Consider the following 16,370-nt stretch of genomic DNA (forward strand, 5'->3'; position numbering starts at 1 on the left):
TTGCTGAGTGACTGGGGAAGAAGCCCCTGGTGGGTCGGGGGGGGGGGGGGGGCTGGCGGCGTGCTGAGCGGCAGGAATGGAATCAGCTGTGCAGGTCAGTCCAGCACGGTGAACCCCAAGGCAGTCAGACGCCTCCGTGAGACCTAGGGGCAAGCTCCGCCTCCAGCTCTGCTCCCTGGAGAACCCAGCGCAGCCCTCCCACTCTGACCTCTCAGGCCACCGTGGGCTGCACCCTACTCTGGCCATAGCCCCGTTCCTCCAGCCCTACCAATTCCACCCTCAGGCCTTGACCATCGCACGTCCACAGACGTGAGGAGCAGCTTCTGAATACCGGTCCTTAAGCCCCTCTAGCTAGGCTCTTGGCTCTTCCAGATTTGGCCGAGGGGAACTGGGCTGGTGGCCACAACTGGAGCCTAGCATCTGGCCCCACAGCCAGCAGGCCCTGCCTCCACTCCCAAAGCCCCACCTTCTGCAGGCCCCGCCTCCCACAGGCCCCGCCTCCCACAGGCCCCCACCGTCATAGTCCCCACCTTCTGCAGGCCCCGCCTCCCACAGGCTCTGCCTCCCACTGGCCCCCCACCCCCACCATCCCTCATTCTACAGGGTCCGCCTCCCTGAAGTCTGGACCCCCAAGGCCCCACCTGTGCAGTCCCCACCCCCCACAGGCCCCCACAGCGCTGACACCCCCTTCCGCAGGCCCCACCACAGGCGCATGCTCACTGGTGCACTTCTTGATGTGGCTTCCCTTCTTGAGCGCATGGCGGCTCAGCTTGCAGTGGAAGTTGTCCTCCCAGAACTCGGCAAACCAGATGTTGCGCCTGTTGTTGTCCAGCGTGCGGCTGGAGAAGTATCGGTCGAACCCTGGCAGGGGACGGGGGTGTCAGGGCCTCCTCCCTGCCCTCCCCACACACACCCAGACACGGAGAGAAGCGGGGCCAGGAAGGGAAAGGGGCGTCCTCTGACCTGGGGCCAGGCAGCTAAGAAAACACAAAACACGGCATCGTTTTACGCCATGCAAAATGAAAAGAGCTTGGCCAGGTCCCAGCGGAGTGCCTGTGATTCAGGGCCACAGCCTGCATGGCGGAAATGCCCTCACGGGTCAGTCTGGGCACATGGAGGGCACCTGGTCAGACAAGGCAGGGGGTCACCTAGAGCAAACAGCAAGACCAGGCCGTGCACTTGCCCCCTGGTCTAGAACATTCCCATTGCTGACAAGCACCTGCTCCTCTGCCCTCTGCAAGCTGCCCAGCTCCCTTCCTGCTCAGGCAGCCCTGCCTCAGGACTGGCACTTGCAGGACAGCGCCCTCTCCTCCTGCCCAGAGACCCTCTGAAGCTCACCCCATGGGGGTCCAAATGGAAGTTAAGGGACTGTCTAAGCTGTGGGGCACAGGGAGATGAATTCTGGACTATGGTGGGACTGAGTAACTCTTTGTTGTGTGGACTATTATGGGATGTTTAATAGCATCCCTGGCCTCCTGCCACTAGAGTCCAGGGGCATCACCCACTCACTATGACAACCAACAGTATCTCCAGAGGAGAACCAGTGGCCGAAATAGTGACCACGCTTTAATCCCAGCACTTGGGAGGCAGAGGCAGGTGGATCTCTGCGAGTTCAAGGCCAGCCTGGTCTACAGAGCAAGTTTCAGAAGAGCCAGGGCTACACAGTGAGACCCTGTCTCGAAAAACAAAAAACACATGAGAACCAGTGTCTTTAAAAATGTCCCCACTGTCCCAGAGAGAAAGGGTACTTAAGTCTTGGGTTCAAATCCCAGCTCTGTGACTGGAGTCACAGAGCTGCTGGGAGGCTAAATGAGGACCCGGCAGGGGCTGACGTCTGCCACACCAGTCAGTCTGGGTGCTCACTGTGGCTCCGTGTGGCTGAGGTGCTGTGGAATTTTCCACTGCCTGTGCTGGCTGGGCCTCAAGGTGAAGAGAGGACACGCTATGTGACCTTCGCAAGTGATGGGAAGTCGGATGAAGGGGCTGACTCCTGAGGCCTTTCCAGGCCTGTCAACCCAACGTGGGCTTTCACTGAGCGGAACGAAGGCCCTGGGCGCCATCGTCCCGTCATGAGCGCAGCCAAGTCAGGCTATCACCAGGACACTGACATCATGCCTCACGGCCGGCAAGACTCCAGCCAGAGAGGTCTATTCCTACCCAGGACAACCATGGCCTTCGTCCCAGAGGAAGGGGTGTGGGCAAGGTAGAAAGGAAGGGAGGCAAGACAGAGCAGGGTGCCCAGACCTAGCCATGGGCCCTGAGCTGGCCACACCGAAATATGCTGCCATGCATGGTTTCCCTGCCGAGCAGGGAAAGGGTCCCAAGTAGGAGAAGGGTGGGGCTGGACAGGTACAAGACACTTCCATGACCGCATGCCTCTCATGTCCCACAACCCAAAGCAGCTAAGGCACCAGAGGACCAGTTCCGGGTCTGCACTCAGTTCTGCCATGCTGGAGGCCTCTGCATGCAGGGGGTGACGGGCAAATGAAGAGGCAAGACAAGACAGGGAACACAAGAGGGTGGAGGTGGTCAGCAAGCCATGGGGGTTGACGGGGGCCGTGATCCCCACCTGCTGGGCCTACCTCGTACAGACATCCTCTTGGGAAGGATGGTGACAGCACCCTCAGCCACCTCCTCCAGGCGCAGCACGGGAGCACTCTTGGAGCCCCAGCTGTCTGAGCCCATCCAGAAGAAGTGGCCCGTCTGGTTAGCCCTGCGTGCCGCCTCCAGAACCCTCCTGTGGGGACACAGCAGCCCAGCCCAGATATGGATGGCTACCCAGCTGCCCCCATCCTCCATGCCTATCTCCCAGAACCCATGGCTGCCCCTGCTCCCAGCCATAGAGGATACCCCATACACACCTGACCCCCTCCCAGCCTATGCCCATCCCCAGGCTGCACCTGAGCCCCTCACCCCTGATCCACAGCCCAGGGTTGCCTCTGCCAGGCCTCCTGCAGGCTCCCCAACTCTTCGGCCTATGCCTACCTGCATGTCTACAGTGACCTTTCGCATGCAGGCCCTCCAAAGATCATCCATGTCTCCCCAAATCCCTGTCTGCCCCACTTGGGTTCCAGATGATATCTGCCAAACCCCTGTCTTCTCAGAGGCATGCTCTCCGGGCACCAGGCCACCCCATAGCAAGGCAATCTTTCACATGGATGCCACAGGGTAGCTGCCCATCCACCCCCTCCTCAGCTGCTCTGGTGCAGGGTGGGGCCTCTTAGCCCTAATCTTCTCTTCCAGGCAGGGACCTTGATCAAAGGGCACAGGACCAGCCCATCACAGGGCTGAGGGGACCACATGGCACGCCACTGATCTTGAACTGGATGGCCCTCAAGCCCAGAGCTTCAGAGGGGGGAGGAGAAGGGTGGGAGTCCCTTGACCCTGCTCTCTTGGAGAGGAGCCAGAAACTCTCCTGTGGGAGCCAGGGACCCCAGAGACTGTTTCTGTGCTCCCCTGGTGAGAAGTAGGATGCAGGTCCAGGGCCCCAGGGGTGCTAGGCCTGGGCCGGCAGAAGTCGAGACAAGAGCAGGATATGGACTACTAGAGGGAAAATATTCTCCCCAAGCCCTAGAACCTGCCGCCAAGCCAGCCCATGGTCACCCTGGGCCCCTGCTCTCATCTCTCTGCCAACTCCTGGCCCCTTAGCAGGCCACCACCCACCTTGGGCCACCACTAATGGTAGATGGGGCAGGCACATGGAACCGCAGCCACAATCCTGTTAATGCTTCCTGCATCTGAGAAGCCGAGGAGGGGAGAGCAATCATCCCCCGCCCAACCCACCACCTGCATTTATTTTTACCTCAGTCCACTTCTGAAAACACAGTGGATTTCCAGAAACAGCCCGCCTCCTGCCAGACTGCCCATGTGGCTCAACAGAGTCCCATCCAGCCCCTCCGCTAGGGACAAGACCTTCACCCTTCTTCCCAACGGGAGGCTTACCTGAACTAGGGTGCCCTGGGAAGCAGGGGGCCCAAAGCGACATGCACAGCCGGATGTGGGTGTGGGACTGGTTCTAGGGGTGTGAGAGAGGAGCGGGGGGGGGGGGGGGGGAGCAAAGGGGACGGCCCAGGGAAGCCTGCAGCCACTAGGCAACCATTTCCCTGGGGGCATGGAGAGCTCTGCCACCAATATCTGGGGGACCTGTGTGCCTTAAGGAGGTTCAGACTGTCTCTGTGCATCCTGGAGGGCATCCACTCGAGACCATATCCGCGGGGAACCCCTGCCTGGGGGGATCCTTTCTCCTCCACTCCCGCACTGTTCCTGGGGCTTCTGTGTTGCTGAAACTCAGGACCCGGGGTAAGGTGTGGGGAAGGGTTCAAAGAGGGAAGTCAGGCCAACATGGGCCTTAGAAGGTTCTGGGGAGAGGGTCACTGAGCCTGGGGCTCACTTTCCTCTGTGAGAGCAGGCCCACCCCTCCCCCAGTTCTGCTCACATGCAGGGTTCGCTCTCAAAGGTGAACCTCAGGGACCTGACTGGTTTCTAGAAGGTGGGTCGAGCGAGAAGCAAGAGGAAAGGAGGCATGCTGGGAAGGGTCTGCAGGGACAGTCTGTCGAGGGCCCTTGGGCTTGTGACCTGTGACCCCTCTGCAGGACTGGAGGACACACAGAGGGACTGGCGGGGTCTCCATAGTCCTTGCACTCAGACACTCCTGGACAGGAATTGTTTTTTTTTTTTTTTTTTTTTGGTTTTTCGAGACAGGGTTTCTCTGTGTAGCTTTGCGCCTTTCCTGGAACTCACTTTGTAGACCAGGCTGGCCTCGAACTCACAGAGATCCGCCTGGCTCTGCCTCCCGAGTGCTGGGATTAAAGGCGTGTGCCACCACCGCCCGGCTTTGGACAGGAATTGTTTGTTGGTGTTTGTTAAACAGCAAAGAGGCTGAGAGAACTGAGGAACGTGGCTGAGGTCACCCTCCAGCAGGTGAACTAGGACTGTGCCGTGCGTGCCTAAGTCCATGAGGAGCTTCCCCCAAGTGTCCTGCTTGCCATCCTTGGCTGGCAGAATGGATGTAGGAAACAGAGGGGAAGGAGCCCTGTTAGAGTAGCTGGGTCTAGCCTGGGAGTCCACCACTCTGATTCACCCCTTGCCCTTCCCCAACTCCCTGGAGGGAAGTCCTCCAGTGGGATGTGCCTGGGCTACTGTCTGCCATGGCCACCCTACCTGATGTCATCCTCATTGGCAAAGATGATGATGGCCCTGGCATTGGATGTTTCCAGTAGGCGTTTGATGATCTTGTCAAACTCCCCGGTCTTGGGCTCCCGAGGAATCTTCACCGACTGGGCAATGCACACACCTCCTGTGGAGAGGCCCTGCCCATCAGCCTAAGCAGTCAAGCCTGAGCTCCCGACTCCTCCAGCACACCCCAGGAGACTGTGACCAGGGTCCCTCGCTTGACCCCCAGAGCCCCACGTCATGGTCACAAACACCAACCACAGCATGAATACAGAATATTTAACTGGATGTGACACTTAAGTACTCTGTGCCTCAGTTTCCCTGATGGAGGCTAGCAAGAGCCATACTGCCTATTTGAAATCTTGGTTTTACCAGTTATTGCTAGGAAAACGCAAAGCAATGGCTCAACCTCTCTGTGTCTCAGACATCACATCGATAAAGTGAGATTAGAAGGCGACCTAGTTCACTGGCTTCTTGTGGAATCTGTGAGTCAGCCTGAGCAAACCCGCTGTCTGGTTCACAGCAAGTACCAGCAAGCGCTGGCTATTTTTATCGGTTTCACCTGAGAAGGTTCTTTGAAGGATTAGATCTAAGAAGAGCCACCCTGGTAACTGGTGTCCCCACACCCATGTCCACACGCTTCCTACCCCTGTCCCAGAGACCCTGCACCCAAAAGGTCCTGAGAGTGGGCTGCATGTGCGGCTGCTGGCGTGGGCCAGGGTGAACATAGTGTCCCAGGATGTACCCCAGCTTTGCACCAGAGGACGTCCGCCAGGGAGCACTCAGAAGCCAGCCAGTTCCCAAGCCCCTCAGGGGAGCACAGGCAGACGGCCACGCCATTCATAGATTCATAGCCCACCTGCACTCTCCCGAGGAGAGCAACTGAGGACCACCTGTGCTCACCACTGCATGGGGCAGGCAAGGAACCTGGAGCCCAGACAGTCTGCCTGGCCCAGCCAGGAGCGAGGGACTCTAGACCACAGGCCCTCGAGGCCCTGGGTGGAGCTGGGGAACCGCTAATGAAAAGCACATGGGGAAGAACCCAAGAAGCCAGCCCCTTGGTGGGACCTCTGCCCTTCTGTAGGTCCACTCAGAACAGTGTCCTCCCCGGGTCTGACCCTAGCTCTTCAATCGAGGCCAATCCCATACCTGCTAGCCTATGTCTGCCTGGGCTTCCACCTGGTCCGTCTATACGGACGCAACCCTCCCAGGCATGAGGCGCCTCTACGTGGTTCTCACAGCGTGTGGTGTGAGCACCCCTTCCAGCCCCTGGCCACAGAGCGAGCCAGGGAATGGCCTGCTGCCCTCACTGGCTGGCGGCGTTCTAATGATGGCGGTACTCGGCTCCTGCCAACCGGCCATATGGTCTCTCTCCAGTTAGAAAATGGGCCAATGGCGACATGTCTTCTCCCCCATCTGGGGAGACAGATGGACAGGAGGAAGAGGCTAGGCCAGGCAGTGGGGCCCAGCCACCTGGCTCCAGGAGGAAGTGGGAAGTGGGGAGTTTATCTCCTACAGGGAGAACGTGTGGGGTTAAGTCCCACTCCTGGGCCAGCGCTGCGTGCTGTCCTGCCCTGTCCTGCCAGCTTCATTCTGCTGAAAAGGAGGTTGAGGGGGCAGTGGCCCAGCGAGAGGGAACGTTAGTCATAGGAAACTGAGTGCGTGTGTGGCCTTGGAGGACGTGATATTTACGGAGCATCCCACATAAAGTGATTGTGACCTAACAAAGGCCACATGAAGTCACTCCTCTGAGGAGTCACACCACATTCCCAGTAGACAGACAGGGAAACTGAGGCTCTCAGAGGTGGAGAGTTAGGTGAGGAGCTGAGGGTTAAAGCCAGGCCACCAGGCTGCGGGCCACCAGCTGCCCTGTCCTGTGTGTAGCAGGGGAGTTGGCTGTGGAGGTGGGAGTGCCTGGGCACAGGAGTGTGGGCATGCCTGGGCACAGACTTAGGTGAACGTTTACTGTGCCTCTGCGTCACGAGAAAGCAAGTGCCCAACAGTGTCATGACTTCACTGCCCACAGTCAACATGGCAGCTGGGGGAACGGGGACAGAGAGCTGCCTCACCAGGTCTGTCTTGGGGCACATGGCTCCAGGGGGTGGCAAAGCCCTGCACCCCTGCTTCACTTCTCTCCTGGTTCCCTGTCACAGCCAGAGAGAACTGGAGTGGCCGCTGTGGCCCAGCACGATTGAGGACCCACCCTGTGCTTGGCACTGCCTAGGTCTGGCCTCCAAGAGTCTGCACACTCAACCCTGGATAAATACTAATATCCCCATCTGACAGACGCGGAAACTGAGGCTCGGAGCTGCAAACAGCCTAGCAAAGGTCATGGTAAGTGAAGCAGCCATCCTGCTCAGTGCCCAGAGCCTCCATCAGACCAAGGTCCTCTCTGCTGAAGCCCTCCTTATCCAGAAAGCCCTCCCCTCCACAGCAGCCTCTAGGGAGGAGAGGCAAGGTTCCCACTGCCAAAGTCTCGCCCATCTCTGTGGAAGGGGTGGAGATTACACACGTGTGTGCACATAGTGTATGTGTGCACACCCAAGAGTGTCTGTGTGCACAATCACACGGCCTTTCCTCGGACACCTGAATGGTCCCCGACCACTGCTGCAGGGCACCCACGTCCAGCCCCCGTGCCTGCCACTTGGTACTCACTCCTCCGCTCCCTGGGGCACTGTCTTCCCTCCCCGCTCCATTGCCCTCAGGCTCCCAGTGGACTCCATCCAGAGCCACCGTCCACACTGCAGGAGAGAGCAATGGAAGCTGGCAGACAGACAGACAGACAGACAGACAAGAAACAGCCAACCCCCAGCTCTAGGCAGACACAGGACTAGGAGGGCTGGAGGAATCTGGGGTTCCCATGACCCCTCCAAAGCCCACCTGGGTCCCCTTTCGAGATCCCTCAGGTCATTCCCCAGACCCTACCCAACCTCCTACCAGGAAACTGGCTGCTAGATCCCTGTTCAGAACCCAACTGCCATGTGCCAGCTGCAGACCTGTGTCCTAGCCAAGTCAGGGCCTCTGTGTGCTGGCCAGAGGCAGATGCCACAGCCTCTCACCAAAGATATCTCTGATTACAATCAGCCCATGGGGCCTGAGACTCCAGTCCACACCTGGAGAACAGAGGGTCTGAGGCCAGAGAGGGACTTTGCCTTACTTAGAGACACTTAACAGCAGGGGCAAGCCTCCTCCACATGCTGTGCTGACCACTGCCTGGTGCTCTGAATGCCTAGGGATGGGCTCCCACCTCCCACACCTACTCAGACTCCTCCCTGCCTGCTCAGACTCCTCCCCACCTGCTCAGACTCCTCCCCACCTGCTCAGGCTCCTCCCTGCCTGCTCAGACTTCTCCCCACATGCTCAGACTCCTCCCTGCCTACTCTGGCTCCTCCCCACCTGCTCAGGCTCCTCCCTGCCTGCTTAGACTCCTCCCCATCTGCTCAGGCTCCTCCCCACCTGCTCAGACTCCTCCCCACCTGCTCAGGCTCCTTCTCAGTTTCTTACAGCCTGAATAGAAGCCCTGAAGGCTCCTCCTCTCCTCTTTTCCCTTTTTTGAAAAAATGCTTTTAAATGTAAAAACAAAAAAAATAATGAAAAGACAAACCCTAGGAAGTCAAGTGGAAAAACCTATATTGCTGCAGAATACAGTAGAGGGGAGAGCAGGGGAGGGCAGGGGAGGGTAGGGAATGGCAGGGAATGGCAGGGGAGGGGAGAGGAGAGCAGGGGAGGGGCCCCCAGGCCACGCTAGGCTCCCTGCAGGAAGCAGGACAGGCAGGAGGCAGTCTCACACACACATACACAGACACACACACACACAGACACAGACACACACACACACACACACACACACACGCACACGCACACGCACACGCACATACATGTGCGCGCGTCACTTTCTCTTCCTCTCCTTCTTTCCTAAGTCAGGCTGTCAGCAATCCCAGCCTCAAACCCGCTCCCAGGGAGATGGAAACAGTTCCTTAGAGGGTGGGTGGCTGACAGGGTTCCGCCATGGAGCGATGGGGCTCTGATAGAGTTCAGGCAGCAGAGCAGGGGTCCAGTACTGTTTGGGGTGGGGAGCACTTCCAACCCCCACCCCGGTGATCTCATCTTCCCCTGAGGCTGCTCCACGGTGAGCTATGGGTAGGGAGGGAGAGCTGGGCTTGGCTCCCCCGGGTCCAACACTGCACAGAGCCCCGGGCTGGCCAGACGGTGGCCCACTCAGGCCTGGCTCTCACTGTCACCCTGCCTGTTCCTGCCCCCAGACCTCCTCCCCACTAGGCACTGTCCAGCCCGCTTACTCTCTCACCCTACTCACCCCTGCTGAGTCCACACTATGTGCATGTGCACACACCAACATGTGTGACATCTGTGTTGCTTGCTCGGGTTTGCAGCTACTACCTCACTACAGGCCTCCCAGGGCTGCCTCTGACTACCTCTGCCCTACAACAGGTCTTTGGGCAGGTGGCCCCCCTAGCCAGGAGCACCCCAAACCAACTGGCCAGGGATTGTCCACTACCCACCAGCCCTTCACTCATTGGGTTCACAAGGGATGGGGTGAGCCAGCCAGGGAGCACAGTTTGCCTGTAATGACTTCAAATGGGTGCCCAAGCACAGAGCCATATTCTCATACACAGACAAGGCACAGACAATGACTGTCACATACACACAGATACACACGTCCCCAGTCAGACGACAGGCCTGCCAACCCTGGCCCTCACAAGGCTCACAGCCCCTCCCCCACAGCTTCCCCCATGCTCACCATCCATGCACACTCCCTCAGGCCTGTCCCCTTCCTCGCGGGGGGGGGGGGGTGTCTTCCTGAGTGCCTTGGTGGACCCCACACACTCCGGGGTCTGCTGGGAGCTGGGGGTCACGGTAGCTCTCTGGAGCCTGCCCACACACTACAGGGAGCAGAGCTGGACTGCCGCACAGCGCTCCAGGGACTAAAGCAAAGCCCTCATCCTCGATGTCCCCTCTCGGCCCTGAGCCGTGTCCCTGTGCGGTTAGAGGTGCACAGGGAGGTAGAAAGGAACCCAGGCACTAAAGAGCAGCGGGCCACTGTGACACAGGAGGCCGAGAGGGCACAGACGGTCCTGGTCCCATCTCAGACACCCACTGCTTCCCACGTCACTCAGCAGTAAGAACGTGACACATATCCACCCCGGATCAGGCCAAGGGCCCAGGATGAAGGAGGACACATGGGCCACCATGCAAGCCCTACTGTCCCTGGCTAGCCTGCAGCAGGGCTCAGAGTTTCATTATTCATGGTGTTGGGCTCTTGGGAGGAAATCCATTGAATGATTGCCCTAATATCTTAACACAGATGCATTTAGGCAAAACACCTTCAGATCAAGGAAGCAAGGAAAAATATAGAAAAGAGAAGTGCTGGAGACAGGTGTTGGGGGCGGGGCTAAGGGGACAGGATGCTGGCAGAAAATTCGTGGGGGCCCTGTCCGACCTTCCACCCGTATCCCGATTGATGGAGGAAACCCACCTGCTTCCCAGATTCGCTGCAGAGAGGGCTGCGATTCCCCCAAGACCCTCACATGCTCATAGCTGCTGAGTGCAGTCCCAGGTCTACTGACCAGTTCACTGGTCTGCCTATGGACAAGGGGGGCTCTGTGGCTAAAAGGGCCCCTGTCTGGCCAAGGCTGTCTCCATCAGCCACACCCACGGGTACCACACAGAACCAGACCTCCACTCCTTCCTCACCTGCCTCTGCCTCCAGAAACAGGCGGACAGGAGCTACACCAGAGCTCTCCAGCCCCTCCCACCCCACCCCCACTTTTTAAAGAGGACCACTTCGTCCAAGTCACACATCCCCTGCCACCCCAAGTCTTTGCCATTGTGGTCCTGAAGCAAGCAGCAGCCACCCCCCCCTCTGCCCAGCCCACGAAGCCTGTGGATCTGACCCCCCCAAAAAAAGCTTCCCAGCTCTTGGCAATGGCCCAGTCCTGCCCCTCTGCTCTCTCTAATGGCACTTGCCACCCCTGCCTTGTGCTGAGTAATTTGTCTGCCTCAGAGAGAGGGCTGAGCCCGGGAGCCAGGGTTCAAGTCCCAGGTACCACTTCTTAGCTCTAACTTTGGACAAGGTACTTAATTTTCTTTGGATTTTGTCCATCACAAAGTGTGAAGAATAGGTCATATAGGAGAGTGTGGTAGCACACACATCTATAATCCTAGCAATCAGGAGGTTGAGGCAGGAGGATTGCCTTGAATTCAAAGTCAACCAGGCCTGCATAATGAAGGGGGGAAAAAGGCAGACTGAGCAAGCAAGCACAGGTAAATGGCACAGGACATTGCCTGGTGCACAAACAAAAGTGCCCCATGCTGTCCTCCATGAGAGCCCCTCAAGATACATCATCCTTCCTCTAACTCCCCGGGGCCCAGCAGACAGGGGAGCTCAATTAATAATAGTTCAATACAGCCAGGTGGTGGTGGCAGTGCACGCCTTTAGTCCCAGCACTTAGGAGGCAGAGGCAGTGGATCTCTGAGTTCGAGGCCAGCCTGGTCTACAGAGTGAGTTCCAGGACAGCCAGGGCTACACAGAGAAACCCGGTCTGAAAAAAAATAGTAACAATAATCCTTTCCAGTTGCTGTCTAGGAGATGGGAAGTCGGTAGGCTGGTACTGGAGATTCCTGTGTGGAGAGAGACTCCAGGTGCCCCTGGCTAGCTCCACACCTTATAGGAGCAACATTCAGGCAGGAGAGAGCAGCGGGGGTTAGGGGCGGCAGCAGGGAGCCTGTGGTCTGGCCAGAGTAGGGTGGGCCGCTGCAGACCGGGATGAAATATTTAGAAGCCCACATCCCCGGGAAGTGGAAACTGACAAGCAATGAAATGTTGAGATGTAATTACGCAGGCAGCCCAACCATGTCTCGCTGCAGGCAGTTCAGCCCTGAGCCTGTTACACCAGCCACTGGTAAGGAAGTCCTCCTGGGCCCTCCCAGCCAGCCCTGCCCTCTCTGCAAGCCAGGCTAGGAGAGGACGGGCGGGGGCAGCTAAGCAGCAGAAGCCGGGGCCTGGGCAGACCCTGCACCGTTCCGCATTCCCTTCCTGGTGGAAAAGGGAGCTGTTGACCCATGACCCAGAAAGGGGACCATCAGCTGGACTTGGTGGTGGCAATGAGGGTGACACAGGCCCAAAGCAGCAGACCCAGCTTGGGGGGATGGGGAGCGGTGGCCCCAGGAGCCCCGGGTGCCTGGGGCTCTGGTTAGTTAGAGCTGATGGACCAGGTCAGGAACTGATCCATCGCAATCCCGGCAGGCCTGCAGCTGCTGGGAGAAGGCTTGGAGTCCCGAAGCTAGCCACCAGCCCTGGGAGGGGAGAGACATGCTAGGCAGGGAGGGAGGGGGCTTCAGTCCTCAGTCCTCCTGGGTGGGGTGGGTGGGATCCGCCAGCTCCTCTGGTTTGGCGTGCGACTTTCCTGTCAGATTGGCACAAGCTACGGGACAGGGGACTTCCCCAGAATCTGACACTGAATATCAGTCGAGAGATGGAAGATGGGATAATCGCTCATGGCTCTGAGAACACCAGGAACAGAAAAGGACTACCCAGCCTTGAGAGCTCCTTTCCGATCTAAACCAGGGTCCACAGAACGACTTCGGTTTGCCCCAGACTGACCAGCACGAGCTAGGAATGCAAATCCGGTGTCCAAGGCTCACCAGGCTGCCTCAGACCCAGCCAGCTGACACTCAAGCCCCAGCTACAGTTCACCCTCCCCTGTGGGCCCTAACTCACAGAAGGGCCAGCCGCCCCTCCTGCTCTCCAGCTGTGCTCATCCCCTCCCCAAGTCCACTCCAAAGTGTCCTGGCGGGGGCCGACAGGGGACTCCCTCTTGCTGCCCCCCCCTCCCCGTGAAGAGAAGGGATGGTCAAGAGCCCTGCCTGACTACTGCTCAGTCGTCCCCACAGTGCAGGTGGGTACTGAAGAATGAGAGAATGCGCAGGCCCGGTTCACTGGCTGACATCTGGATCACAGCTGGACAGTGGTCCAGAAGCCCCTCCCCCATCGCCAGCCCTTCCCTACTCACTCACTGTCTGTCTTCTGCCCCCCTCCCTCTCTACCCACTACCCCGCCAGCCCTTCATGGCCACACAGTACTCCTTAGACAGTTAATACTGCCTGTGCTGCCTCACTGGCCCCTCCCAGTCGGCTCACATCCTGGGTACCAGGACCATTTCAGAGGGACCGGAGCCTCCCCCCTGCCTGGCTGCCTCTGCCTACTGTTTCTGACTTAGATCCTGCCCTCCCCTCCCTCTTCCCCTTCCCCTCCCTCCTCCCCCCCTTCTTCTCCTTGCCCCCCTCTCCTCCCGTCTCCTTCCTCCTCCCCGCTCCCTTCCTCCATTTCACATCTTCTGGGTGACTAGTAAGTCATCCTGCCCATCTCCCCACATCCCTAAATCTGTGGCACGGGCCAGGAAGGACTTCAAGGGCTGGGGAGGGGTGGCAAGGGCCTCAGGGCCCTCCCCAGCCCTCCTGCCCCACCCCCATTCTCTCCTTCTGATTGTCACCTTGCCCCGCTGCTTCCTACACCCAAGGCTTCCCTCGGGTCCCAAGGCATCGTTAGCTTCCTTCTGGCTCGTTAAAAATTTGCATATAATTTGCATAGAATGGCCACATGATCATTCTGTCTATAGTAAAATAGAGCCAGATGTAGCACATGTAAGTCAAGGAGTGTAAAGACCCAGGAGGAGGAGAATCCTGAGTCTAGGAGGCCAATCGCTCACCCTGGTTGGTACGCCCAGAAGCAGTCCTGAACCCTCCAGTCTCCCTGGGCCTCATGGAGGCTGGTTTGCCTGTTTTTATCATTTCTACAGAAACAAATAAAAACTGGAATTATCTCCACTTCAGAGACACCAAGAGCCCGAGAGGACCAGTGGTCCATCCACACAGGGAAGAGCCGGGCAGGCCTGGGCCACACACTCTGCCTGGGTGCCTGCTCCATCGGCCCGCCGTCCAGGACACCCTCTGGGCCAGGCCCAATCCTGGGTCTCCCAGAGGAAGTTCCTTCCTGTCCCAGCCTCCCCAGCCTGCAGCCGCAGCCCCTCAGCCTCGCGCACTGATTGCTGGAGACAAGCGCTTGGGCCCTTTCATCTCCGCTCCGAGCGCGGCCAGACCTGCCTAGTCACAGCAGTGTCCAGGAATAAATGTGTTTGGATAAGACGGAAATTGGTAACAAAGCCGAGGGAAGGGCTCGCCTCTCACAGACGCCTGGCGGGCTCAGTGTCTGTAGACCGGCCAGGAGCAGGCCGTGTGCTGCAGGCTGGAGCCAAAGGGCTGCCCTGGAGCCCAGCCCAGCCCTGGTGACACTCTCCATGGTGCTGAAGCTCGGGCTGGGCTCAACAACCTCCGTCCACGTGAACCCAGGGCCACAGCTTGTGAGCTCGTGACTAGAATACAACCCCACCTTCTCTTCTCTCCGTGAACCCATGGCCCAAACCCTCATCTCTTAAAAATATATTGGGGTGTGTGGTGTGTCTGTGTGTGTATGTGAGTGTGTGTGTGTGTGTGTGTGTGTGCGTGCACGTGCATGTGTGTGTGTGTGTGGTGTGTGAGTGTGTATGTGTGTGGGCATGTGAGTGTGTGTATGTTGGTGTATGTATGTGTGTGTGGTATATGTGTATGTGTGTGTGATGTGCGTGTGGTGTGTGTGTGTGGTATTGTGGTGTATGTATATGTGTGTAGTGTATGTGTATGTGTATCTGTGTGTGATGTGCATGTGGTGTGTGAGTGTGTATGTGTGTGGTGTATGTGTGTGTGGTGTGTGTGTGGTATTGTGGTGTGTGTATATGTGTGTGGTGTATGTGTATCTGTGTGTGGTGTGTGTGTGGTGTGTGAGTGTGTATGTGTGTGTGGTGTATGTGTGTGTGGTGTGTGAGTGATGTGTATGTGTATGTATGTGTGTGTGTGGTATTGTGGTGTGTGTATGTGTGTGTGGTGTGTGTGTGGTGTGTGAGTGTGTATATGTGTGTGGTATATGTGTGTGTGGTGTGTGAGTGTGTATATGTGTGTGGTATATGTGTGTGTGGTGTGTGTGTGGTGTGTGAGTGCACACAAGCAGAGGAACCATCAGGCATCCTTCCCTAGCCCTCCCAGCCTTGCTCTGTCACCTCACGGAGCCTGCAGTGGGGCTGGAGGCCAGCAAGTCCCTGGGTCTCCCTTCCTCGGTGTTGGCACGGGAACCTCTTGCTACCACGCTCGACTCTTCACGTGGTTCTGGGGATCTGAGCTGGGTCCGTGTGCTTGTTTACTCTTACACACTGAGACAGCTCTCAAGCCCTCAAGTCCTCGTTTCCTGCAGACCACAGGAGTGGCCTTCCTGGGGCCCAGGCCCCCAGTCTATTACCTACACAACAATCAGCGCAAGCCCATTACCCGTGAGCACCCTCACATCTCTGCTCGTGGTGCTCAACGACTCCAGTCACACCCCCCGGGGCCCAAGAGGCCCCAGCTGATAGTTCCTCTTTTCCCCTCACTCATCCTGCTCCTCGTCATGACTGTCCCCAAATGCCAGTCTGGCTCTTTCATGGGTAGAGTCTCAGAAGTCTAGAACGGGCAGGCTGGCTGAGGGGCCGGCCAAGGCAGCAGAGTCTGTTCAGGCTCAAGTGCTCTGAAGAGAAGTGGACAGAGCAACGAGGCAGAAATGGCTTCAGTGCCCGCACGGCCCCTTGCTGGTCCTACATAAAAAAGAACTGACCGATGGGGGGGGGGGGTGACTAGGGTCACATGGTGTGTACCGCGCAGGAGCAGGAAAAAACTGCTGGCATGCCACACAATGCCAGGCCTAGAGCAGGGCCCCAGGGAGCCTGGCACGGGAACTACGCCTGCAGGCTCCTCCAGCCCTGGGACAAGGCGATGGCTCATGCTTAGCCAGGACTCCAAAAGCTTAGCGGTGGCATGGGCGGGCCACAGGAGGAAGAAGCCAGGGTAGATAAGTCAACGGACAGGAGAAGGCCGGCAATCTGACTGGTCTGGAGCCTCTGTCAGCTGCGGCTAAACAACCAGAAGCAGTTGGAAGGGACCCCTCCCGATTCCACGGGTGCCTGGAAGACACAAAGGTTTTTTTTTTTGGGGGGGGGGGGGAGAAGATAAACTTAAAAAGCTTTGGGTTTCAAAGACCTGCTAGAACGATGGGAGGGTGCTGAGGGGACTCTTGACTGCATGAGTGCCTGCGACCTGGGGTCTGGGGCCGAGGATCA

The 16,370-nt window shown here is 58.1% G+C and overlaps 1 protein-coding gene across 2 annotated transcripts in view; it reads right to left on the reverse strand.

Annotated features, from left to right (window-relative positions):
• Nucleotides 1-16,370, reverse strand: part of Grm4 (glutamate metabotropic receptor 4) — an 82,588-nt gene that overhangs the window by 24,428 nt on the left and 41,790 nt on the right. Inside the window, exons 1-4 of one of the 2 annotated variants that reach the window (XM_042265701.2) lie at nt 6,322-6,836; nt 5,161-5,296; nt 2,583-2,737; nt 721-861 (exon numbers count right to left, since the gene is read on the reverse strand). In XM_042265701.2, coding sequence (XP_042121635.1) covers nt 721-861; nt 2,583-2,685 — 244 coding nt within the window. In that variant the 5' untranslated portion in view covers nt 2,686-2,737; nt 5,161-5,296; nt 6,322-6,836. Of the gene's footprint in view, nt 1-720; nt 862-2,582; nt 2,738-5,160; nt 5,297-6,321; nt 6,837-16,370 lie in introns of those variants that run through there. The other variant, XM_042265700.2, reaches the window with a different exon arrangement.

The sequence above is a fragment of the Peromyscus maniculatus genome, chromosome 21 (genome assembly GCF_049852395.1).
Source record: "Peromyscus maniculatus bairdii isolate BWxNUB_F1_BW_parent chromosome 21, HU_Pman_BW_mat_3.1, whole genome shotgun sequence".
NCBI lineage: Eukaryota > Metazoa > Chordata > Mammalia > Rodentia > Cricetidae > Peromyscus > Peromyscus maniculatus.